This window comes from Callithrix jacchus, chromosome 21 (genome assembly GCF_049354715.1).
Source record: "Callithrix jacchus isolate 240 chromosome 21, calJac240_pri, whole genome shotgun sequence".
In the NCBI taxonomy this organism is placed as follows: domain Eukaryota; kingdom Metazoa; phylum Chordata; class Mammalia; order Primates; family Cebidae; genus Callithrix; species Callithrix jacchus.
In genome coordinates this window covers 51687427-51712812 of record NC_133522.1, presented here as the reverse complement: position 1 = coordinate 51712812, position 25386 = coordinate 51687427, and the positions used below count along the sequence as shown (strand labels likewise).

At 50.8% G+C, this 25386-nt stretch overlaps 1 protein-coding gene across 4 annotated transcripts in view; it reads right to left on the bottom strand.

The window, feature by feature from the left end:
- COL6A2 (collagen type VI alpha 2 chain) overlaps positions 1 to 18578 on the bottom strand; it is a 35406-nt gene extending 16828 nt beyond the window's left edge. For 2 of the 4 annotated variants that reach the window (XM_035282840.3, XM_035282837.3), the window contains exons 1-9: positions 18517 to 18578; positions 7851 to 8016; positions 5050 to 5191; positions 4010 to 4608; positions 3812 to 3832; positions 3116 to 3181; positions 497 to 550; positions 376 to 420; positions 20 to 46 (exon numbers count right to left, since the gene is read on the bottom strand). In XM_035282840.3, coding sequence (XP_035138731.1) covers positions 20 to 46; positions 376 to 420; positions 497 to 550; positions 3116 to 3181; positions 3812 to 3832; positions 4010 to 4608; positions 5050 to 5164 — 927 coding nt within the window. In that variant the 5' untranslated portion in view covers positions 5165 to 5191; positions 7851 to 8016; positions 18517 to 18578. The remainder of the gene's footprint in view (positions 1 to 19; positions 47 to 375; positions 421 to 496; positions 551 to 3115; positions 3182 to 3811; positions 3833 to 4009; positions 4609 to 5049; positions 5192 to 7850; positions 8017 to 18516) is intronic. The other 2 variants (XM_035282838.3, XM_035282836.3) reach the window with 1 other exon arrangement.
- Between the last annotated feature and the right edge of the window lie 6808 nt (positions 18579 to 25386).

The following is a 25386-nucleotide window of genomic DNA, read 5'->3' as shown; positions in this document are numbered from 1 at the left end:
GTTAGCGCCGGAGGCTCACCTTCTCTCCTTTGAAGCCAGGAATGCCCTGGGGGCAGGAGGAGAGAGGGGCGTTAGTGAGGGGCTCTGTGGAGACACAGGAAGGGAAGGGCTGGCCCTGCAGGCTGAGGGGAGTGCTCGGGGGGCTGCTGGCATCCGGAGTTCTCGACAAAGAGTCTGTGGAGGAGGCTGAGCCCAGAGTTGGGACAGAGGCTGGGTTTTGGGGCAGCCATCAAGCTATGGAGGCGATTCTGTTCCTTGGTAGCTGGCAGGAGGGTGGTAGGGGCTGGGGCTGAGGCTGAGGCTGGGCTCGAGGGGAGCCTGCCTGGCAGTGCTGGGGCCACAGGGTGGAGCCAGGCCCTCGCCAAGCACACTCACCTTGGGTCCTGGGAATCCAATGGGGCCTTCGATGCCTGGGTCTCCCTGTGAAGGACAAAGCAGCTGTGTGAGCCCATCCTCAGGCACCGGGTTGCAGGGGACGTGGGGCAAGGATACGCACCTGTCTTCCCTTCTGGCCTGGCTCTCCCGGCTCGCCCATGTTGCCCTTGGCACCCTAAAAGCAGACAACAGAGAAAAGGGTAAAACGAGGCAGGGTTGGCAGGTGGGGATCCCACCCTGGTGGAGATGTCTTGGTGTCAGCTGCTCCCCAGGGGCCCAGTCTCTGTCAGTCTCAGGCCTGCTTTGACTCATTTCTCCCAGCTCTGAGGGAAGCTTCCCAGAAAACCACCTGCAAGATGGAGCCAGAACAGCAGCCTGGGGGTGGGGGTGCCTGGCCCATGGGGGGTGCCTTCTGCACCCAGTGGCTGTGACCATGACCGACACTGGCCTCCAGTTCTCCAGTGATGCCCAGGTCTCATCACTACAAAGATTAATTCCATTATCTAAGTCACTTTAGACAGATTAAGACTTCAGAAAACCACATAAAGTTTACACTCCCTTGGAATTAAAATTTTAACCTATGACACAGAACTTTATTAAATAAATTCATCTATTTATTGATATGCTCCCAATTTAACTCCAAAGAGGAGGAGAGGAAAGGGGAGGAATTAAGAGGTCAAAGGGAAGAAAAGGGAGGACACTCAGGGCAGGGGCAAGGTGGGCAGAGGCTTCTGGAACATCACAGCTGTGCTCTGTCCTGGGCTCCCCTTGGCACCTTGCCACCCCTCAAACTCTAACCACTAGTGATCCCTGTGGCAGCCTCCAGTGGCACTGCCCACAGATGGGTCATTGCACCACTCTATGCAGCCAAGGCTGCCCCAAGTGGCAAATTCATTCCCAGCTGTGGTGGGGTAGGCATTGCTGCCAGGATTGGAGAAGCCAGGGAAGGAGGTGGCAGGATTTGGCCTGCAGCCTGGAGATGTCTCATCTTGGAGAAAGTACATCCAGAAACCTACCGGTTTAGACAGCTGTCATCCAAATTTAGAAAAACATGCAGCGACTTAGCAATAACTTCCTCTATAACGGCCAATGCCTTAATTCTTCTCCTTAGAAGGTGCTTTCTCTTCCTATGCCTTTCTTTGTAATTTTTGACAGATGTGAATTATTGGAGTTTCACATACTCTGATAGTGAGTTTTGGAAGGATTTTATTTTATGTATCTCTGTTAGCGAAACGTGTGCGTAACACCCCCATGGGCACCAAGGAAGAAGAACTGTCCAGACCCCAGCACAACTAGTGCCTGAGGAATATCTTAGTTTATAGTGTTACTACTCAGATGTTTCCTTTATATATAATCATATATTAGTTTATAGAATTAGTGCCTGAAGTGTAACTTACTGCTTGCTCTATCTAGCTTATATATATAATCATACTTAGTCCCATATAATCTTTCTATATAATCATATAACGGATATAGTCAGAGCTGTACCAACACATTTAGTGCTGATTTATAGAATCCTTCCATAGAACCATATAGTAGTCTACAGTAGGAGGGATGCCTAGAGCAGTCACAGAACAGAAGCAGTACATGGAAAACAGCCAGACCAGGACGAGAACCAAAGACCCAGGCGGTGGCGTCCCTGCCTGAAAGGGCATACGCTGTGTGGCAGGCTTGGAGCAAGAGCCTCTCCTCCTGATAAAGGAGTTGTGGTACCTGCATCCAGCTCCTGTGGAAAGTCGGCCTCAGGCCTGAGATCCTGGAAGTAACCGAGGGAGAAGAACCCTCTGGTGTGACCAGTCACGGCGGCTGTACACCCTGTCAGTCTTTTCTCACCTCTGTGCTAGCTCAAATCATCCTCCCATAAATATCTTAAGGGAAGAGCACAAGTCTGTCAGCTCCCACTGCAGTGGCTTGCAGTATCCTTCTGTTAGAAACCCTTTGAAGTCTCCAGCCCCCGGATAAGAAGTGTTGTGCAGGACACCTGTTGCACACAGCCCACGTCCTTGCCTGGGTGACCTAATGGGGGTGGACCCCTTTTCTGCACACGACCCTCTACTACTGCACACGGCATGGACCCCTACTGCACACGACCCACCTTTCTGCCCAGGTGACATAATGGGGTGGCCCCCTCGCTTGTGACTCGTGTGATTATGTAGCCCTATCACTAAGCCTGTAGCAAATGACCTGACTTAGGACCCTTCCCCTGCCTATTCCTAATAAATACAAATACTTCTGCATGTTCAGGGCCTCGCCTGTCCCTGCTCATAGGTGGCGTGGCCCCCCGAGTCCAGCTGCTCTTCACCAGTTCTTCAGTGTCTCTTTACTGCTCAGATCCTGCACCTCAGCACAGCATAAGGGACACCCCACGACCCTGTGGGCCCAACAGCCCTACAAATCGCAGGGACATTCAAACCAGACTCCCTAAAACCACTTATGTAATAAACCACAAAAGAGGCCCATACATATTAATGAGCAATCGTTAACTGTGATGCATCTCACATTTTATTTACTTACCTGAATATGCTTGCTTACAAAAGCATTTTAATGGCATATCTTAATTTTTTTTAAGTTTCTACTTTTCTCAATATACTAAAAGGAATTAGACAAAGAAAGAATTTTAGTTTCTCTAGGGTTAGAAGTATTGAGACCATCTGAGGCGCAGCTGCCCTTGAATGTGGATTTCAAAATAAATCAGGGGCTTCCCAGTGAGCAGATCCCACGGGCAGTCTGGGCGTCTTACCTTCTGTCCACGGTAGCCCTTGGGGCCTGGGGGCCCAGGGATCTCCAGGCAGCTCACCTTGTAGCACTGAAACGAGGAAGCGGAGACAGACAGTTACATGGGTGGGACAGTCCCCAGGTGGCAGGGCAGGACTCAGAACGTGTAGCCCACGACCCTCAGCAGGGGCCAAGGAGATGCTGAGATGCCCTGAGACCCCTGGCTGGGGTGAGGGAGCAGACGTGGGGCGCTGTGAGGCTCCGCCCCCACTAGGGACAAGCCAGAGTTTGGTTCTCTGTCAAGTGTTCTAGGCAAGTTTTGGAAAACCAAGGCTGGCTTAAGCCATGACAGAAAACAGAAGGGAAGAAAGGCCGGGACCCCGATGATGCCAGTTCCTTCCCCCCAACGTGCTGGGCTGGGCTGGGGCCTTGAGTCCAGGGTGGATGGATCTTGCCTGCCTGGGGGCCCGACCCTCGACAGCTCCTTATAACACGTGCTCTGTTGGTGACCCTAACGCTGATCCCCAGGGGATCTAAACAGCCTGGCTTTGGCCAGGAGCCAGTTGTCCAGACTCAAAGGCCTCAGGTCCAACACGGAGCAGGGGGCTCCCTCTGTTCCTCTCATCTGTCCAGCCTGGAGGTGCCAGGAGTTGGCAGCCTGGCGTGCTCATGTCTGCTGTATCAGGGGCTGCTAGCACCGGCAGGAAGGACGCTCACTCACCTCTCCGTAGGCTTCGTGTTTCTGCAGAAAAGACGGAAGTGCTGGTTAGCTCTGGGGTGGCTGCACCTTGAGTCCGGGTGGGGTCAAGGGACACCTGAGTGGCCCAGGTCCCGCCCGGAGCCTCCTCCTTCGGGCTCCGGGTAAACTGAGGCCTGGAGTGGGTGGACTGCCCACCGCCGCCCGCGGCCTGTGGCTCACCATGACCTGGATGATGCGGTTGATGGTGTCCTGGTCGATCTCGGTGGAGTCGGGCAACATGGTGGCGTAGTCGCTGCGGTAGAGCTCGTGTGGTGTGCTGGCGATGTCCCGCAGGCCCTGCTCCTTCAGGTTCTGGTTGGGGGCCACCGCAAAGAGCCGGATGCCCTCCTCACGAGCCCGCTCGGCCTGCAGCTTGATGCCGCCGCAGGGGCTGCCGGTGACGTGGCCGTCGGTGATGACCACGGCGAAGTGGACGGTACCCTTGCTCCCGTGCAGCCGGATCTGCTCGGTCATGTTGGCCAGGGCGCAGTCGGTGAAGGTGCCGCGGCGGAAGGAGCTGATGCCCTGCAGGCTCTTGATGAAGGAGGCCCGGTCGCTGCCCGGCGGGCTGAACACCTCCACCTGGTCGGAGAAGTGCAGGCCGCCGTAGCGCCAGCTCAGCGCCACCTGGTCCAGGTAAAACTCGTTCTGCAGCTGGCTGATGAACTGCGGCACAAACTGCTTCATGTGGAAGAGCAGGATGTCCGTGGGGGACTGCATGGCGACGCTCTCTGATGTGTCCAGCACGAAGTACACGTTGATGGGGCAGTCGGTCTTCTCTGTGGGGGCACAGGACCCGTCTTGAGCCTGCCTCGGGAGGGACTGCTGTTCCAGCCCGTCTCCTGGTCCCGCACCTGTGGTTTGTCCTGCCTGCCCCCCCGCATGCCCACAGCCCCTGGCCCCCAACCCCTGGTACCTGGGCACTGGTCCCGACTGTCCCCCCAAATGCCCAGAGCCCCCGGACCTCAACCCCTGGCACCTGGGCACTGGTCCCGACTGTCCCCCGAATGCCCAGAGCCCCCGGACCTCAACCCCTGGCACCTGGGCACTGGTCCCGACTGTCCCCCGAATGCCCAGAGCCCCCGGACCTCAACCCCTGGCACCTGGGCACTGGTCCCGACTGTCCCCCGAATGCCCAGAGCCCCCGACCCCTGGCACCTGGGCACTGGTCCCGACTGTCCCCCGAATGCCCAGAGCCCCCGGACCTCAACCCCTGGCACCTGGGCAGTTGTTGTTTCTCTCAGCAGTGTCTGGCGAGATGACCTCCTGCTGCTGGGCCCAGATGGCCCCTAGGATTCCCCAGAGCAGGAGCACGGAGCACGGACCCTGGAGCATCTTGGCGGGAGCCGTGGCCTTGAAGTCCTGCAAGGAGGGTAGGGTCACTGCAGATGCCCCTATGCCCCCCTCCTGCACCCCTCCCCATGGCAGGTGCACACACAAGGTCGGTGGGATTGGGGGCACTGCCCTCAGTCTTCAAGGAAGCAGGGTCTGTGCCTGGCACACACCGTCACCAGCATCTGGTCTTGAGGGCTGTGCCCTCTCACCCTGCCCTGGGTGGGATTTGGGTGTTCGAGGCCCCTCCATGCCCTCCAGAGCTGGGTGGAGTAGGCAGTTGGGCTGCTGGCACAGAAGGGAATGGAGCACCACTGTCTGGAGCCTCCCCCTCGCCTGGGGCTGTCCCGGAAGCAGCTCAGAGGGGAGGGCAGGTGAAAGATCCCAGCTTCCCCTCACGGGCTCCCTGTAGAGCTAGGCACTCTCCAGCCTGACTCCATTCCCTTTAAACAGGACTTTCATAAGGAGCAGGGAGGACGCTGTCAAGTGTGGGGACATGGCCGTCATTAGCCTGGTTTTCCTTTCTGCAGGTCTGTCCTCCCTGGCGTCCTGTGGCTTGGCCTGAGCTCCAGCTCCAGGAGGCCTTCAGGAAGGGCCTCATGTGCCTGCTGGCTCCGAAGAGTGGGGCTGGCAGTAGCTGGGTGGAGCGGGCACAGGGCCTGGTTCAGAGCTTGTAGATCCAGGGGCGATGCAGGGGTCTGAGTGCTGCCCTCCCATCGGTGCAGACGGGATGCGTGTCCTAGCACTGGAACCGGGGAGGGGCTGCCAGGAGAGGACCCTGAAGGGTTGCTGTGATTCTGCAGCTTCATCAATGATGAGGTGACCCAGGCCAGAGCCACCCAGCCTGGGAGGAACGAAGTCCCTTCCCAAATGCCAGCTCAAGCAGTTTGTGGGTGAGTTCTTTCACACTGTCAAGGACTAGCGCTTCTATGCGATTTAACTTGTTTTAGAACATAAAAGACAAACATTTTCCCAATTCATTTTTAGACCTGGCATACCCCGTGACCAAAGCTTGATTAAAAAAATCCCTAAAAGTAACTCTACAGATAAATATCACTATGAATATTGCCGATGGCAGTGGTGGGCCATCTGGTGTGGCCACTGCCATCGTGCTGGCTGCTCAGGGAAGGCACAGGGAACCCCGCAGACTGCCTTCCTGGGGGCTGCTGCGATGAGGCTGGTTCGGGTGGCATGCCGGGTGAAGGGGAGCTTGCAGTGGTGTTGCCCCTGCCTGGGATGCAGGCCCTGGTCCGGCAAAGGCCTGGGGTGAGAGAGTGTGGCCAGGTGCCAAGCTCCATGGAGTCAGCAGGAGCTGGGACAAGTGGGAGCCCTGCTCCTTCCAGGCTGGTGGTGCGGGAGCTCCTCGGGTACAACTGCAGCTGCCTAAGTCGTGGCTGTGATCTGGGCCTCATGCTCCCTGGAGCAGGCAGGAGCCTGCCCCCACCCCGGCGCAGCTGCAGCAGCCAAAACTAGGGCTGCGGACCCAGGCATCCTGCACTCTTGGAGGGCAAGGGAAGGCCCCTCTTGCCCTTGTAGGCTTGGGTGTCTGCTCCTGCTGCCCAGCCTCTTCCTGCTCCAGACACCCACTCTGATCTCAGAGCAGAGTTGGGATTGAGCCGAGGTGCTGTCACAGCCTGGCTGGGCATGTGCATGCTTGTGGCCATGCTGACATGCCAGCCCCCTGCTGCTTTGGCCCCTGCAGACTTTGGGCACTGAGGAGTGCAGGAGGGGAAGCTTGCAGGGGGTGCTGAGGACAGCTGGGTGCTGGCCTGCAGGTGCCCCTTGGTGCCAGCAGCCTGAGCACCATGGATGGCTTCAGGAGGCAGACAGGCTGCTGGGCGGAAAGAGGCGGGTCCCCAGGGAAGCCCCATCTTCCTGCTGGGGCAGGCCTGAAGCCTGGGGGCCAGGCTGCCAGTCCTATGGACTGGAGGGGAATTCATGGTGCTTTTCTCTAGGCCTGCCCATGGCTGCCCATGGACCAATCAGCATACACTTCCCCACTGTGAGGCCCATAAAAGTCTCAGGCTCATTCAGAGCAGGGCAGAGGATGGGACGACCAGCTGCAGAGAGGAGCTACCCTCTCCAGGGCCTCCTCTCTGCTGAGAGCTGAACACTCGAAAGACAACCTGCCTACAGAGAGAGGCTGCCCCCTGCGGGTCTGTGAGCTGTCCTAACGTTCAGTAAAGCTTCTTTGTCTGGCTCACCCTCCATTTGTCTGCGTACCCCATTCTTCCTGCACACAGGACAAGGACTTGGGCAAAGATGCCACCAGCCACAGAGGTTTCAGGCCAGAAAAGTAACACCCTAAAGATCCCATAACAGTATCACAAAAATCCTAGTCAATTTTAAAAACTAAGATCCAACAGTATGTTAAGGGCCAGTATACCAGAACTACAATAGGAAGCTGGTTAAAAACACAGTGATGCCACCAACACTAGGGGACTTTTTTTTTTTTTTTGAGACGGAGTTTTGCTCTTGTTACCCAGGCTGGAGTGCAATGGCGTGATCTCGGCTCACCGCAACCTCCGCCTCCTGGGTTCAGGCAATTCTCCTGCCTCAGCCTCCCGAGTAGCTGGGATTACAGGCACCCGCCACCATGCCCAGCTAATTTTTTGTATTTTTAGTAGAGACGGGGTTTCACCATGTTGACCAGGATGGTCTCGATCTCTTGACCTTATGATCCACCCACCTCGGACTCCCAAAGTGCTGGGATTACAGGCGTGAGCCACCATGCCCGGCCGGGAACATGTTAATGTCACATCAACATAAGAAGAAGAAAACATGCAATTGCTTCAGCAGGTCCCCAAAACATCCACTTCTAATTAAGAAGCAACAACAACCAGACAAGGTAGAACCTAGTAAGAAATTTGGGAGTAGAAATAACATTATGAAGGGTATACATTTCAAATCAAGAGCTCGTATCATATTTTACAGGAAAAGCTAAAATAGTGGTTCTTATCTTTGTCGTCATGGACCTTTTAAGAGTCTAGACAGGCTGGGTGCGGTGGCTCATGCCTGTAATCCTAGCACTTTGGGAGGCCAAGGTGGGTGGATCACCTGAGGTCAGGAGTTCAAGACCAGCCTGGCCATGATGGTGAATCCCCATCTTTAAAAAAAAAAAGAGTCTAGACAATTTCACCTTTCAGAAATGCCTAGATACTCACATACAGAAATTATGTCCAGGAATTTGGGGATTTCATTCATAGATCTAACCCTGGGTTAAAAATTCCTGCACGAGAAGGATGGTGCGTTAAAAAACCGGGGTGGGGGAAAGAATGCTGATCTTACTTTACTATTCAGTGTTGTGTTGGAAGCCAATGCAATAAGACAGTAAAAAGAAGCAAAGTATAAATGTTGGAAAAGAAGAGACAAACTGTCCTTGTTAAAGATATGATCCTCTACCCAGAAAATCAACTGAACAAAGTTTTTTTGAAAGAGAGAGAGAGAGAAAGCAGGGGAGAGAAGGACAATGAATTTAGTGAGCCACTTCCATAAATATATTATCGATGAAAAGAGTCAAATTCTGTAAAATATTTGAAGAGATTTATTCTGAGCCAAACATGAATGATCATGACACAGCTCTCAGGAGGTCCTGAGAACATGTGCCCAAGGTAGATGGGGTGCAGCTTGTTTTTATTCATTTTAGGGAGGCATGAGTCATCAATCAAATACATTTGAGAAATACATTGGATTGGTCCAGAAAGGCGGGACAATTCAAAGTGGGGAGGGGCGGCTTCCAGGCTGTAGGAGAATTTAAACATTTTCTGGTTGACAATTGATTGAGTTTGTCTAAAGATCTGGGATTAATAGAAAGGAAATATTCAGGTTAAGATAAAAGATTGTGGAGGCCAAGGTTCTTTTGAAGTCTTCTAGTGGCTGCCCTTAGAAATAATAGATGACAAATGTTTCCTATTCAGATCTTTAAAATGTGCTAGACTCTTAATCTCTTCAGGATTGGGAAGGCCTGGAAGAAAAAGATCTAGCTATGTTACTATTCTTTACATATGCAAATTTTCTCCAAGAAAGGATGGCTTTGCAGGGCCATTGCAAAATGTGGCAAAGAAACATGTTTGGGGGTAAAATATTTTGATTTTCTTCTTTGTCACGTAATGTTATGCCAGAGTCAGACTGGAAAGTAAGTCATGACATATAGTGTTAGATAAAACCCATTTGATGAGAATGATAGTTTGTAGGGCATGACTCTCCAGACCCCTTAGATAGGAATATAGGCAAGATAAGAAAACCAGAACTTAGTCCTCAATAGACAAAAAGTTATTGATATTCTTCTATCAGTAACAACTAGTTAGAAAATGTTGCAGAAAAAATGCTATTTACACTAGCAATAAAAACAACAAAAACTCAAGGAATTAACTGAATAAAAATGTGCAGGACTTAGGAAAAAACTCATTTTTTTTTTTTTTAGGAATATGTTGGAGAAACAAGCCTTGTTTTGGATAAGAAACCATCCCACTATCTTAAACTGATATTTAAAAATATCTTATTTCTAAATGAATCTATAATTGAATGTAATTTTAATTAAAATTTCCAAGAAATCTTTTTTGCTTTTTTTGTAGATAAGAGTTTGCAAAATGAATCCAAGTTTCACTTGGAAGTAAAAGCAAGAGTAGTTGAGCAAAATAAAAAATAAAGAGTGCTGAGAAAACTTGTGCTATCAAGTGCAAATGAAACAATAAAATCACAGTGTTGGTTTTGGTGCTGGAACCGGCTGATTCCACAACAATGGGCACACAACAATGGGCACACAACAATGGGCACAACAATACATGAGAGCTTAACAACACATGAAACCTTAACAACACACGAGAGCTTAACACACGAGACCTTAACAACACACGAGACTTTAACACAAGAGACCATAACAACACGAGAGATTAACAACATACGAGAGCTTAACAACACACGAGACCTTAACACACGAGAGCTTAACAACACACAAGAGCTTAACAACACATGAGACCTTAACAACACAGGAGAGCTTAGGCTATGACACGGTGGGCTCTCAGAATGGTGGAAGCAGGCTGGGATGCGGGCTCACTCTGTGACTGGAAATAAAGTTAATCCTACCTCACATGCTACACCAAATAAATTGCAGGAAAAGTAAGTATCTGAGGGCAAAACATGAACCAAAGGGTCTTTGAAGAAAACAGAATGTATAAAATGTCAATGAAAAATCGATAATTATTCAGTACCAGATACTGTCCTAAATCTCTTCATTTCCCATTCACCATTGGACCTGTGGCCTTGGACACAGGTACTATGTCATCCACACTCCAACAGCTGAGGAAACCAAGGCCTAGGGTAGGTGACTTGCCCAAGGCACTCAGCTAATAGCTGATGTCTGAAGTCTGGCAGTGTGGGCTCAAGCCTGTACTCTTGATACTGAGCTCCCACATAGGACCATCATTCCAACAAAAGCAACATGTGCAGGCTGGAAGTGACTAGGAGCCAGCAACAATCTTCCCAATGTGAGATATAAATATTCTGATGGATGGTTATTAGGTGCATAATTATTTATAATTATTGTATCTTGCTGCATTGAGCCTTTTATTAATATATAATGCCCTTTTCCTCTTGTAACCGTTTTGATTGAAAGCCTGTTTTTCCTGATATTAGTATAGCTACTCTTGCTCTCTTTTGGTTACTGTTTGCATGGCATACCATTACCCATACTTTCACTGTCAACCTATTTATATTTTTGGATCTAAAGTGAATCTCTTTGAATTTGGCTTTCTAAATCCACTCTGCCAATCCCTGTCTTTTTACACAAAGAGTTTAATCCATTTACATTTAAAGTAATTACTGATAAAGTGGGACTTCTTTCATTTTGCGTTTGTTTTCTGTATGCCTTATAGATTTTTTTTGGTCCCCCACAGTATTACTGTCTTCTTTTGTGTTTAATTTTTTTTGGGGGTGAAACATTTAAATCCCTTTCTCATTTCCTTTTTTATTTATTCCTTAGTTATTTTCTTTGTAGTTACCATGGGGATTGCATTTAACATCTTAAAATGGTATCAGTCTAAATTGGATTAATACCAGTTTAGCTTCAATGTCATAATAAAACTCTCCTCCTTGAATGGCTCTGCCCCCAACCCTTTTAGTTATAAACCCTATTAGTTATGTCACAAAATTATACTGAGGAAGGAGACCCACTTCTCCGAGCCTGTGCTTGGAGAAAAGGAGGAAGTAAAAGTTAAAAGTCGGCAGATGAGGTCAGTGGAAGGACCAGTTGGCGCCACCAGCCAGGTCTAAAGGTTAAAGATTAAACCCCTACTCTTAACCACAGTCTTAGCTATAGATCACTGACATGGTATGGAGGAATTTTCCCCAGAAGGCATTGTTCTTGCTCAACTGCTTAGACCCTTATCTAGTCATGTCTCCCACACTTGCCTAATGGATCACGACCCTCCCACATGTTACCTCTTAGACTGTAAGCCTTTTAAAGGGCCAACATTTTCCTTGTCAGGGAGCTCGGTTGTTAAGGCTTGAGCCAGCTGCAGCTCCCAGCTGAATAAACTGCCACTTCCTTCCCCAGTTCGGTGTTTGAGAGGTTTCATTCGTGGCCGCTCTTGCTACAATACCTTTATATATTATAAGGCCAAAACCATAAACTAATGTTATTCTAAAATAATTAGTCTCTTAAATTATGCTGAAAACAAAAAGCATCACACACCATTGTTACAGCAATACTAACTTTTATAGGTGTCTATAATTTACCTTTACTGAGATATTTATTTATTTAGAGACAAGGTCTTGCTCTGTTGCCCAGGCTGGAGTGCAGTGGTTTGGTGATAGCTCACTGTAGTTTCAACCTCCCAGGCCCAAGCAATTCTGCCCCCTCAGCCTCCCAAGTAGTTGGGACCACAGGTATGCACCACCATGCTTGGTCAATTTTTAAAACTATTTTTATTTTGTAGAGATAGGGTCTCCCTATGATGCTCAGGCTGGTCTTGATCTCCTGGGCTCAAGTTATCCTCCTGCCTTGGACTCCCAAAGTGATAGGATTACAGGTGTCGGCCACTATTCCTGGCTGAGATCTTTATTTCTTCATACAACTTTGAGTTACTGTCCATCATCCTTTTATTTCAACCTTCAGGACTCCCTTTGGCATTTCCTATAGGGCAGGTCTAGTGTAATGAACCCTCTCAGTGTTTCTGGATCTGAGAATGTCTTAATTTGTCCCTTACTTTTAAAGGATGGTTTTGCTGGATGTGGGCTTCTTGGTAGACAGTATTTATTAATTTATTTATTTACTTTAGAGACAGTCTCATATTGTCACCCAGGCTGGAGTGCAATGGCATGATCTCTGTCCCTCTGCCCCCAGGTTCAAGGGATTCTCCTGCCTCAGCCTCCTAAGTAGCTGGGATTACAGGTGCCCACCACCATGTCTGGCTAATTTTTTTTTTTTTTTTGGTATTTTTAGTAGAGACGGGGTTTGACTATGTTAGCCAGGCTGGTCTTGAACTCCTGACTTTGTGATCCACCACCTCGGCCTCCCAAAGTGCTGGGATTACAGGCATGAGCCACTGCACCCAGGTGACAGTTTTTTTATTCTTTTAGCGCTTTGTACATATTGGCCCACTGCCTTCTGGCCTTCAAAGTTTCTGATCAGAAACCTGCTAATAGTCTTATTGAGGGTTCCTTACATGTGATGAGTCATTCTCTCTTGCTGCTTTCAAGAGCTTTGTCTGTGGGTTTTGACAATTTGATTAGAATGTTTCAGTGTGGGTCTCTTTAAGTTCATCCTGATTGGAGGTTTTTGAACTTCTTGGATGTTTATGTTCATGTCATTCATCATATTTCAGAAATTTTCAGCCATTATTTCTTTAAATAGTCTCTCTGCTCCCTTTGCTCTCTCTTCTTCTGGGGCTCCTACCATGTTCATGTTCGTTTGCTTGATGGTGTGCTGCAGGCCCCTTAGGCTCTGCTCACCTTTCTTCAGTCTTTTTATTTCTACTCCTCAGACTCAATAATTTCCATTGTCCTACTTCGAGTTCCCTGACTCCTTACTCTGCCTGCTGAAATCTGCCTTTGCATTTCTCTAGTGAATTTTACATTTCGGTTATTGTACTTTTCAGCTCCAGAATTTCTTTTTGGTTTCTATTTAAATTTTCTAGCTTTGTATTGACATTTTCATTTGTTCCTACATTGTTTTCTGGACTTTCTCCACATTTCCCCTGAGTTATTTGAGTATCTTTAAGACAGTTCTTTCAAAGCCTTTGTCTAGTAGATCTACCACCAAGTCTTTTTCGCTGACAATTTCTATTGGTTTATTTTTTTTTTCTTTGAAATAAGAAAGTTTCTTTGTATGTTTTGTAAAATCAGAATCTCTTACCTCCCCAGATGTTGCTGGTTTTTCTTGTTTTTATCATTTTGATTGTTGCAGGCTGTCTCTGTGCTAAGGATCAACATAAAGTGTAAACTTAACGTCTTTTTAGGTCTTTTCTGAGCCTGTGACTTCCCCTGAGCAAATACCACGACTTTTTAATTTTCTCCAAATATATGGTAGCTTTTGAACCTGCTAGTCTTCAGTGTCTACCTCTCAAAAGGAGAACATAGAAAAATGAAGGGAGAAAGGGTGCCAGCCTTTTAAATCTCCTGGAAGTCACTTCAACCAGAGGGAGAAGGACTTGCAATGATGGCGGCAGTTGCAACAACAATGTCTGTGTCAACAGATTTTGAAAGGTCTACATTATACAAGATACCTTTTCAGACCACAAGAGAGTAAAGTTAGAAATCAGTAACAAGAACATTTAAAAAATCACAAATTTGTGGGAATTAAATACCTTGTTAAATAACCAAGGATCAAAGAAGAAATCACAAGGGAAATTATAAAATACTTAGAGATGAATGGTAATGAAAACATACATTTAAAGACTTGTGGGACACTGAAAGCAGTGCAAAGGGGAAGACCCCTGACTATACATGCTTACCTTAAAAAAGAAAGATCTCAAACAGGAACTTAACTTTACAATGTAAGGAACTAGAAAAAGAACAAATGAAACTCCAAGCTAGCAGAGAGAAGGCAACAATAAAGATCAGAGCAAAGATAAACAAAACAGAGAATAGAGAAAATAAATTACAACAAAAGTTGGTTCTTTGAAAAGATCAACAGAATTCACCAGCCTTTAGCTAGATGGACTGGAAAAAAAGAAGAAAATCAAATTACCAAAACTGAGTGAAAGTGGCAACACTGCTACCAATTCTACAGAAATAAAAAACACTGTAAGACTGTACTATGAGCAACTACACACCAACAATTTGAATAACACAGATAAAATGAAAAAATTTCCAGAAACACAAAACCTATCAAGACAAAATCATGAAGAAATAGAAAATCTGAACAGACTTATGGAGATTGAATCAATAATCAAAAATCTCCTGACAAAGAACCTTGGACCTGATGGCTGCACTGGTGAATTCTACAAAACACATAAAGAACTAACACCAAACCCTCTAAAATTTTTTCAAAAAACCTGAAGAGAAGGGAACACTATTGAACTCACTCTTGTGAGGCTACCATTACTCTGATACCAAAGCCAGACAAAGATATTGCAAGAGAAGAAAACTACAATTCCTTATGAAAATTGATTCAAAAATCCTAAAGAAAATACTACTAATAGTAAACTAAATTCAGTATCATTTGATACAATTAAATGGAATTTAGTGAATTGACCAAATGGAATTTATTTCTGGAATGCAAGGATAGTTCAACATACAAAAAAATCAATCAGTGTAATACACATTAACAGAATGAAGGAGGAAAAAAAAGCTCTCACATGGTCATTGCAGTTGATGCAGAGAAAGCATATGACAAAATTCAGTAGCTTCTCATGACAGAAACATACAACAAATTAGGAACAGAAGGAAACTACCTCAACATAATAAAAGCCATATTACATGAAAAGGTCACAGTTAACATCATACTCAGTGGTGAAAGACTGAAAGCTTTTCCTCTAAGGTCAGAAATGCAGAAAGGATGCCTACTTTCACTACTTCCGTTAACACTATGCTGAAGTTCTAGCCAGAGCAATTGGGCAAGAAAAAGAAATAAAAGGCGTTCAAATTGGAAAGAAAGAAGTAAGTTGTCTCTGTTCACTGATGATTTGACCTTATATGTAGAAAACCCTAAGAATTCCACAAAACTGTTATAACAAATAAACAAATTCAGCAAAATAGCAGAATACATAGTCAACACATAAAAATCAGTTGTATTTCTATTTGCTAACAATGAATAATCCAAAGGAAATTAAGAAAACAATTCTATTTACTATAGTATAAAAAAGAATAAAATACTTAAAAATTGACTTAGGAGGTGAAAGACCTGTACGATGAAAACTACAAAATATTTCTGAAAGAAATTGAAGGAGACATTAAAAAAGATATCCTTGTTCATAGATTGAAAGACTTAATATTATTAAGATGTCAATATCACCCAAATCCCAAATATGGAATCTTAAGGGACCCCGAATAGCCAAAACAAACAACAAACAAACAAAAATCAACAAAAATCCTTAAAGAAAAGAACAAAGCTGGAGGACTCACATCTCCTAATTTCAAAACGTACTACGAAGCTGCAGTCATCAACAGTGAGACACTGGCGTAAAGACAGACGTGTAGACCAACGGAATCAAATAGAGCCCAGAAAGAAACCCTTGGACATATGACTTTCAACCAGGCTGCCAAGACCGTTAATAAAGACAGTCTTTTCCACAAATGGTGCCGAGAAAACTAGATATCCACATGCAAAAGAATGAAGTTAGACCCTTACCTAATACCACACATAAAAATTAACTCAAAATGGATCCATGACCCAGATCTTTAGGTTTTAAGACCTAAAACTTTAAAACCCTTAAACGAAAACATGGGGCAACACCCTCATGACGTTGGTTTGAGTGATGATTTCTTGGATATGATGAGAAGGGCACAGGCAACAAAAGAAAAAATAGATAAACTGGATTACACCAACATTTAAAAACAGTTTTTGCATCTATCTAGTGAAAGGACACCATCAACCCATCAACAGAGTAAAAAGACAACCCAGAGAATGAGAGAAAATATCTAATGTGTATCTAATAAGACATTAATATCCAGAATATATAAAGAGTTCCTAAAATTCAACAGCAAAAACAATTGACCTGATTCAGAAATGGGTCAAGGACTTAAACAGGTATTTCTCCCAAGAGATATATAAATGGCCGATAAGCACATGAAAAGATGCTCAGTGTCACTAATCATGAGGGAAATACAAGTCAAAACCACAATAAGATACCACCTCACCCACTGGGATGGTTAACATTAAAAAAAAAAAAATCCCAGAAAATGACACCTGTTGGTGCGGATGTGGAGAAACTGGACCTGGGTGCCCTGCTGGTGGGAAACCAAAATGTGCAGCCACTGTGGGAAACAGTGAGGCAATTCCTCAAAAATATTAAAAAATCGAATGATCCACAATTCCACTTCTGGGTACACACTGAAAAGAACCAAAAGCAGGATCTGGAAGAAGAATCCGTATGCCTGTCTTCACAGCTGCGTCATTCATGGTAGCAACCCACGTGTCCAGGGACAGATGACTATGGATACACAATAGGTACACCCATGCAGTAGAATATTACGCAGCGTTAAAAAGGAAGGAAGTGATAACATATGTTACAGCGTGGACGAATCTGGAGGCCATTACGCCAAGTGAAATAAGCCAGTGATAAGAGGAGAAATTTCATACTTTTTCATTCCTATGAGTCACCTAAGTGGCCAAATTCATGGAAACAGTGGCATGGTGGCTGCCAGCGGCTGCGGGAAGGAGCGATGGGACTTGGTGCTCCATGGGCTTCAGTTTGACAAGAACGTCCATTAGGAACACGAGGAAATTGACGCTAACACGGTCAGTGATTAAACAGCCCAAATAACCTTGAGCTGCACAAAAACCAAGACGTGCAGAAAAACCGCAACGAGGCATCATTCCTCATCCGTGAAGCGGGAGAAGAAAGTGCTCCTATCCGTTGCGGAGGCAGGTTCCTCGGCACTTCTGGGACGCGCCTCCGAGGTTTCCGCCCTCCGGACCCAGAGTCCGCACCCTGGGAGCTGGACTCCCTCGGCCTCTGCCCCTGCAGCCTGCACTGCGGGCCGGGCTGGGCCGCTGGGCGGGGCTGGGGTTCGGATCCTGGGCGGCCCGGGCAGCCCCGTCCAGCGAGCGCCCCGAGGGCTGCGCAGGGCCTTCCATGGGCAGCGCCGGGACCCCTGCTTGTTGAGGGGGGCCCGCGCCGGGCCCCGACTTTGCACAGCGTGAGAGGCCGCAGGAGGCAGCAAGTCAGCGTGCAGGGCAGTGTTTAAACCAAAGCATCTCACTGGGCACTTTTTCTTTCTTTCTTTTTTCCGGGCAATGGCGCGACCTTGGCTCAATGCTCGGCGCTCCCAGAGCGCTGGGATAACAGGCGGGAGCCACCGCGCCCGGCCCGGCCTTCCTTAAAATCATCGCCAGAGTGGACGCGTGCGGGGCCTCCGAGCCGGAAGAAGAAGGGAACTCGCGCACCGCAGGCCCCTCCGCTCCCTGTACCGACCCCACAGGGCAGGTCCTGGTCCAGGGAGGGTCCCGGCGGGCTCAGCCGGGGGGGGCACCGCTCACAGGCAGCGATCCCCGGGCCCGGGGCGCTGGGCTGGGGGTTCCACCACCGCCCCCCGCGGAGCCCCAGGGCGGGTGTGGGCGGCCGGGGGGGGGGGACTGGGGTCGCTGTCAGCCCGGGTCCCGCCTCGCGGTGGAGCCGCCCCCATCCGCGGTCTCTCCGGGGCCTGAGTCTCTCCCCGGCCTAGGGGCTCCCATCGGGGAGGGCGCGGCGATGGGGCGTCGGCTCCACCCGCGTTCGCGTCCCCGCCCTCCCCGTCCCGCCCTCGGGCACCCAAGGCCCTCCTGCCCCCACCCCCCGACGCTTCCCTCCGGACCCGGGAGAGGCCCTGCGCCCCGGGAGGTCCCGCTCAGCTGGGCGTCTTCCCCGCGGGCGGGAGCTGGACGCAGGCCCTGGGGAGGCGCGCGGTGCCGGGGTCCTCCGGGGAGCGGGGGTCCCAGCATGGAGCTTGGGCGCGGAGAAGAACCCCCCACCCCGTCCAGGCGGGCTCCGCCCCAGAAGAGGCCGCGGGGAGGTGGCCCCGGGTGCCGGCCGAGGGTTCGGACCCGGAGACGCGGGGCCGCCAGGGCGGGGAGGAGCCCGAACCCCCGCGCGCCGTCCCTGGGGCCGGAGTCCCCTTCCCGGGGCCCGAGGGACGCAGCCGTCGCCTTCCCGAGACTCGGGGTCGCCGCCGCGGGCCCAGCGGCTTCCAGGCTGGGGGCTTCGGGACGCGCTCACCTGGTCCCGAGGAGGCTCCGGTCCGGACGGCCCGGGGCGCGGGCGCGAGGAAGCAGGAGGGAGGGGACCGGGCCGCGGCCGCCCCCTTTATACCCGCCCCGCCCGCCGGGCCCGGCCCGACCCGACACCAGGAGGCGCTGCGGCCCCGCAGATGGGATGGGCGGGGCGAGGGGGGACCTTCGGGGACGCGAGGCGGGGGCGGGGCGGGGGGCGGCGCGGCGGGGACCCCTCGGCAGCCCGGGCCAAGCCCCCTCCCCATCCCCTGCCCGCCGCGGGCGCTGCTCGGACTTCACGTCCCCGCCCCGTTTCCCGGGCGACCTGGCGGGGCTGTGTCACCTCCGGGGCTCTGGGTGTTGGGGACCGCGCCCCCGACGCCGGACCGAGGGGGCCCTAGGACTCGCCCTCCGTAGGAGCTGCCTGGGGGCGGGGTGCGGGCTTCCTCCCGCACCCCGTGTGGCCCCCGGCGAGAGGCCCCTGGTCAACAGCCGCTGCAGAAACTGCTGCTCCCGGGGGCCTGAGGCGGGGGGAGCCAGAGCGGCAGGGACAGCAGAGTCTGGGCGCGGGTTCGGGCAGGGCCCGGGCATGCGGTGACCACCCCTGCCAGCCTTTTCCACAGGGGTGCCTGTGCTGGGCCCTGGGACCACCGTGAGGTCCCCAACTGAGCCCAGCAGGGGACAGAGTGAGAGGGGTCCCTGGTAGGGCTGTGTCTGGGATCCCCACTCCCCACCCTGGTCACAGTCCAGCAGCCAGGGCCAGGGCTCCTCCTGGAGGGGAGGTGAAGGCTGGGCTGGGGAGAGGACCCTGGGCTCTGGGAGGGGGCGGAGCAGTTTGGGGTGAGGCCCTCCTTCGGATGAGCAGGTTTGCAAATGGCTGCTTTAGCCCCTTCCCCGGAGGAGAGGGTTCCTGAGCTGCCCAGTGGCCCTTGTGGATGCCCCCTGGTCTTCAGGGCCTTCTCTCTCTGCTCCAGAGGACAGGCCCTTGCTCATCTGTCTTCTTTCCTGGTGGATGGTAGGGTGGCTGGGGTGGGAGTCTGTGGCGGTGTCTTGTGCTCCCAGTGTGGCCAGGCGGTGGGAACTTCCCAGTGTAGGGAGGGGAAAGCCACCGTCCACCAGATGCCCTTGAGCTCATCCCCAAATGGCCCTGCCTGGCGTCCACAGGGCCTGCAAAGTCCACCCCGGCCCCAGCCTGGGAGCTAATGGCCTCCAGTCTGTCCTGGTGTCTGGACTTGGGCTAGACCACCTCACAGCTCCTGCCAGCTGTGCCTGCACCACCTTTTATGGCCCACACCTCCCACGGCAGCACATCTGTCCTCTGCCACCCGCAGCGGGCCCTTGAGTGGGTGGTGTGAGTGTGCAAGTGAGTGTGTGTCCTGCGTGAGTGTGTGGTGTGGTGTGTGTCTGCATCTGTGTGTGTGTCCTGTGTGAGTGAGCGTGTGGTGTGGTGTGTGTCTGCATCTAAGTGTGAGCGTGTGTGCATCTGTGAGTGTGTGGTTTGGTGTGTGTCTGCATCTGAGTGTGAGTGTGTCCTGTGTGAGTGCGTGGTGTGGTGTGTGTCCTGTGTGAGTGTGTGGTGTGGTGTGTCTGCATCTAAGTGTGAGTGTGTGTGCATCTGTGAATGTGTGTGGTGTGTGTCTGAGACTGAGTACAACTGTGTGGTGTGTGTCTGCATCTGAGTGTGTGCATCTGTGAGTGTGAGGTGTGGTGTGTGTCTGCATCTGAGTGTGTGTGCATCTGTGAGTGTGAGGTGTGGTGCGTGTCTGCATCTGTGTGTGTGCATCTGTGTGAGGTGTGGTGTGTGTCTGCATCTGAGTGTGAGTGTGTGGTGTGGTGTGTGTCCTGTGTGAGTGAGTGTGTATCTGTGAGTGTGTGGTGTGGTGTGTGAGACTGAGTACAAGTGTGTGGTGTGTGTCTGCATCTGAGTGAGTGTGTGTGTGCATCTCATCTGTGTGTGTGATATGTGTCTGCACCTGTGTGCATCTGTGAGCGTGTAGTGTGTGTCTGCATCTGAGTGTGAGTGAGTGTATGCATCTGTGAGTGTGTGGTGTGGTGTGTGTCTGCATCTGAGTGTGTATGCATCTGTGTGTGTGGTGTGTGTCTGTATCTGAGTGGGAGTGTGTGCTGTGTGTTTGTGTCTGAGGCTGAGTGTAAGTGTGCGTGTCTGTGTCTAAGTGTGCCTGAGTGTGGCAGCCACGTGGTGGCTCTTACTGCCTCCTTGTGTAAGGAGGGTTCCCTTCTGTGTGTCCCACTCGGGTGGGGCTGGCGTTCTAGCCTTGCTGGTGGGTTCGGGCCTGCTTCCCCTCATCACGCCCTTCTCAGTGTTCTCATTTTGAGACTGAAGTTGGGTGATTGCTCTTTTTCTGAGTGGTGGGTGCAGCAGGCTGCGGAGGGGCACTGGGGTAGTCCGGCCTCAACCGGGGTTCCCAGGACCCGAGGCCCCAGTCTGGCCCTGAGCCGGCTGCAGGCTGCCCCAAGGACACCATCCCTCAGCACCACAAAGGGCACTGCTGAGGTTGGTGGCCAGTGCTCAGGGCACCTCCAGGCATGGTTCTTAACTACCAAGCTCATGCCAAGGTCACATGACTGTGAGTTTTGGGCTGCGTTCCATCCTGTTTGTGGGGAGATCGTGGGAGGGGAGCAACATGGGTGTGTGTTCACGCTTAGGGGCTAACTGGGAGCTACAGTAAGACACATGCATGCCTTTAGAGAAGGGACTTTATCTGGGCTGTGGGTGCTCACGGGCCTGGCCTGGAGGAGGAGGAAGTCGTGCTGCTCCTTTTCCGCCCATGCGTTCCCAGGCTGAGGCAGGCCTTAAGTGGCTCTGTGTGGAGAAGCTCTTCATGGCCTTCTCACACTCCGGACACCACGTGGGCCACTCGGGGCGGGGTGTTGCTCTCGGGTTTGCAGCCTTTTACTCACGGACATTTGAGAAGATGCCTCTGCAGTCAGACTTTCCCCTGCTTACTCACGGAGCCGGCAGACAGTATAACGTTCTCCGCAGCCACTTGATCACAGCTCTATCCAGGGACAACTCAGAAGAAAATGAGAAATGGCAAAAGCGCCATTCACGGGCAGTTGGACATGAGTCAGTTTGTGTCACAGGGTGCGTGTTCAGAGTCGGTGGCAGATCCTCGGGCTTTTATTGATTAAGCCAGAGTCACCACGTAGTAACCTCAGCAGTTTCCTCGGCTGCTGAGAACGTTATTTTCGCCTTTTGGTTTCACCATAACGAAGGGTGCTGGAGAACGTGGCATGGACCACAGCTGACATTTTCCATGGAAACCAGGACCAGAGGCAGTGTGCTCGGGGCCCGGTTGGGGTGACACCAGGTAGCAGGAAATTCGGGGGACAAAGGCTGCGAGTGAGAGCCTCATCGGTCCTGCACCCAGGAGGAGCCAGGGGAGCCTGCCCTGTCCCACAGAGAGGAGACCGAGGCTCCCGGAGGAGGACAAGTGGCCGGGAAGAAAATTGCTGGCCTTTTATCTCCCAGTCCGGGGTGGTGTGTTTCCCCTCCCCACCTTGGAGGTTATGTAAATGACGTGGGATTTGATTATAAATACTTCAAAATATTTGTGCCTGAATAAAACCTCCCTCTTAAGCAGCCGTGCAGTGCTAACTGAAGGGGTCACACGAACGTCATGCAGCTCGGTTCCCTGCTGGCTCAGGAAGGTCACAGTAACAAACACTTTGGTGGTGGACACGACCTGTCGTGACATGAGAATGCCAGGTAAGCACAGCATGGGGCTTCTCACCGTGGGTCCAACCCAGAGTGTAGTGCCACAAGTCCCCAAAGTCTGAACAAAACTCTGTCTTCTTCCTGGGAAGAAGACCCGGAGATTTAATTAGATTCTCAGAGGTACATGTGACTCCAAAGACAACGCACAGTTTCAAAGAACTGTAGTGCAACAAAGCACACACAATTCATGTTAAGCAAAGTTCAGTTTTTCTCTGATGACTTAGGGGGTCCAGAGTTGTCACTGCCACCAGTAATTCCATGATCATCTCTACCACCACCATCACTACCACCACCATCATTGCCATCACCACCACCATCTCTACCACCACTGCCATCACCTCCACCAACCACCACCACCATCACCACCATCACCTCCACCAACCATCACCACCACCACCACCACCATCACCTCCACCAACCATCACCACCACCACCACCACCATCACCACCATCACCTCCACCAACCATCACCACCACCACCGCCATCACCTCCACCAACCACCACCACCATCACCACCATCACCTCCACCAACCATCACCACCACCACCACCACCACCGCCATCACCTCCACCAACCATCACCACCACCACCGCCATCACCTCCACCAACCACCACCACCACCACCACCATCACCTCCACCAACCACCACCACCACCACCGCCATCACCTCCACCAACCACCACCACCATCACCACCATCACCTCCACCAACCATCACCACCACCACCACCACCACCACCATCACCTCCACCAACCATCACCACCACCACCGCCATCACCTCCACCAACCACCATCACCACCACCACCATCACCACCATCACCTCCACGAAAGATCACCACCACTACCACCTCCACCAACCACCACCATCACCACCACCATCACCTCCACCAACCACCACCACCACCATCACCACCGCCACCATCTCCTCCACCAACCATCACGACCACCACCATCATCACCTCCACCAACCACCACCACCACCACCATCACCTCCACCAACCATCACCACCATCACCTCCACGAAAGATCACCACCACTACCACCTCCACCAACCACCACCATCACCACCACCAAACATCACCACCACCACCACCATCACCATCAGCACCACCACCACCATCACCTCCACTACCACCTTCGCCATCCATCACCACCACCACCACCACCACCACTATCACCTCCACCAGCCGTCACCACCACCATCACCTCCACCATCCATCACCACCACCACCATCATCCTACCACTACCACCACCACCACTACCATCACCTCTACCAACCATCACCACCACACCATCACCTCCACCAACCACCATCACCTCCACCACCGTCACCTCCATCAACCATCATCACCATCACCACCACCACCATTATCACCATGAGCTCCCCACTGCTGTCACTACTGCTACCATCACCATTACCCTCACCCTTACTGTCACCACAGTCCCTATCACAATCTGAATCAGTTATCTATTTCTCCATAGCAAACCATCCAAACACTTAATGGCTTAAAATAATCACCCATTTAATTTGCTCTTCTTTTGTGGGTTGACACTTTGGGCTGGGCTCAGCTGGGCAGCTCATCTGAAGGCTGCACCTGAACCCATTATGTGGTGCCCAGCAGCTGAAGGTTTGGAGGGGCCAAATGACCTAAGATGGCATTACCTATAGGTCTTGTAGGGTACACCTGAACTCATTATGTGGTGCCCATCAGCTGAAGGTTTGGAGGGGCCAAATGACCTAAGATGGCATTACCTATAGGTCTTGTAGGGTGCACCCAAACTCATTATGTGGTGCCCATCAGCTGAAGGTTTGGAGGGGCCAAATGACCTAAGATGGCATTACCTATAAGTCTTGTAGAGCAGGGTGCCTTGGTTCTCCTCCATGTCACGTCTCTGCAAGTCTGACTCAGACTTGTTTACTTGGCGTCACTATTCCAAGAGAATGAGAGCAGAAGCTGCAAAGATTCTTGAGATCTGGGCCCAGAGGTCACAATATGTTGCTTTGCCACATTTTGTTGGTCAAAGCAAGTGACAAGTCCAGCCAGGATTCAGGGAATGGAGAAGTAGGTTCCAGCTCCCAGTGAGAAGAGCCACAAAGATTTGGTGACTCTTTTCAGTCACCATCAGCACCACAACCACCACGACCACTGATGCCATCACCGTTTCCCATTCCCATAACCTTTGTCCACCCCACCACCCTCTCCGAAAGGCAAGCATTGACCATTTCAAGAGATTGGATCATAGAAAGATGTAGCCTCTGATCTTAAAGGTCAGGCCATGCAGCTGAAGACATACACATTCGTGCTGGGTGGATAAGGGTGTGGTAAATCTCTGAACATGCTCCTCACTGGCACTGAAAAACTCTCTTAAGGGAGAAAGGATAGGAGTCCTGGGTGACTGCCATCTTCTATCTTGGAGGCGGGGCCTCCGTCCGATATGGGAGAAGGCTGTGTGCACCTGCAGAGTGCCCTCTTTGTTAGGTGCATGTTTACAGTTACTGTTCTTTGCCTTTTGTTATTAATTTTTGTATTTTACTAGTGATTGGTACTGAATTATTATGATATTATTGTTTATTTTTGAGAAGATAATGCATGCTCACTGTGCAAAATTCAAAACGCACAAAAGGGTATAAGGCGAAAGGGCCTCCCGTTAGCCCTTCCTGCAAGGCTGGAGTGGGGGAGAATGACCTTCATGCTCACTCGTGCAGCTGTGGCTGGCCTCTGCCCCTGCTGTCTGGAGACACCAGCTTCTCACTACAGCCCCCCATGTGCAATACAGACAGCTGATTGCCCCAGAGTGGGAGCTCTGAGAGAGAAAGCTGGCAAGAGAGGATGATAGATGGAGCTGGTGGCCCAGCAAGAGGGAAGCCAACAGCTTCGTTAGGCTAGTCTTCGAACGACATCTCATCCCTTTCGCTGGAATCTGTTTGTTAGCAGTGCGTCACTACGTCCAGCCTTCACTCAGGGGGAGGGGATTACACAAGGTCAAGAATACCAGCAGGTGGGATCGTTGGGGGCCACTTTACAGGCTGCCTAGTGTGGGTCTGTTAGCAATACATGCTCTCAGTTTCCACTTGTCTCAACAGCCTTTTATTTAACCGCCAGTTTTGAAAGATATTTCCCTAGGAAAGAATTC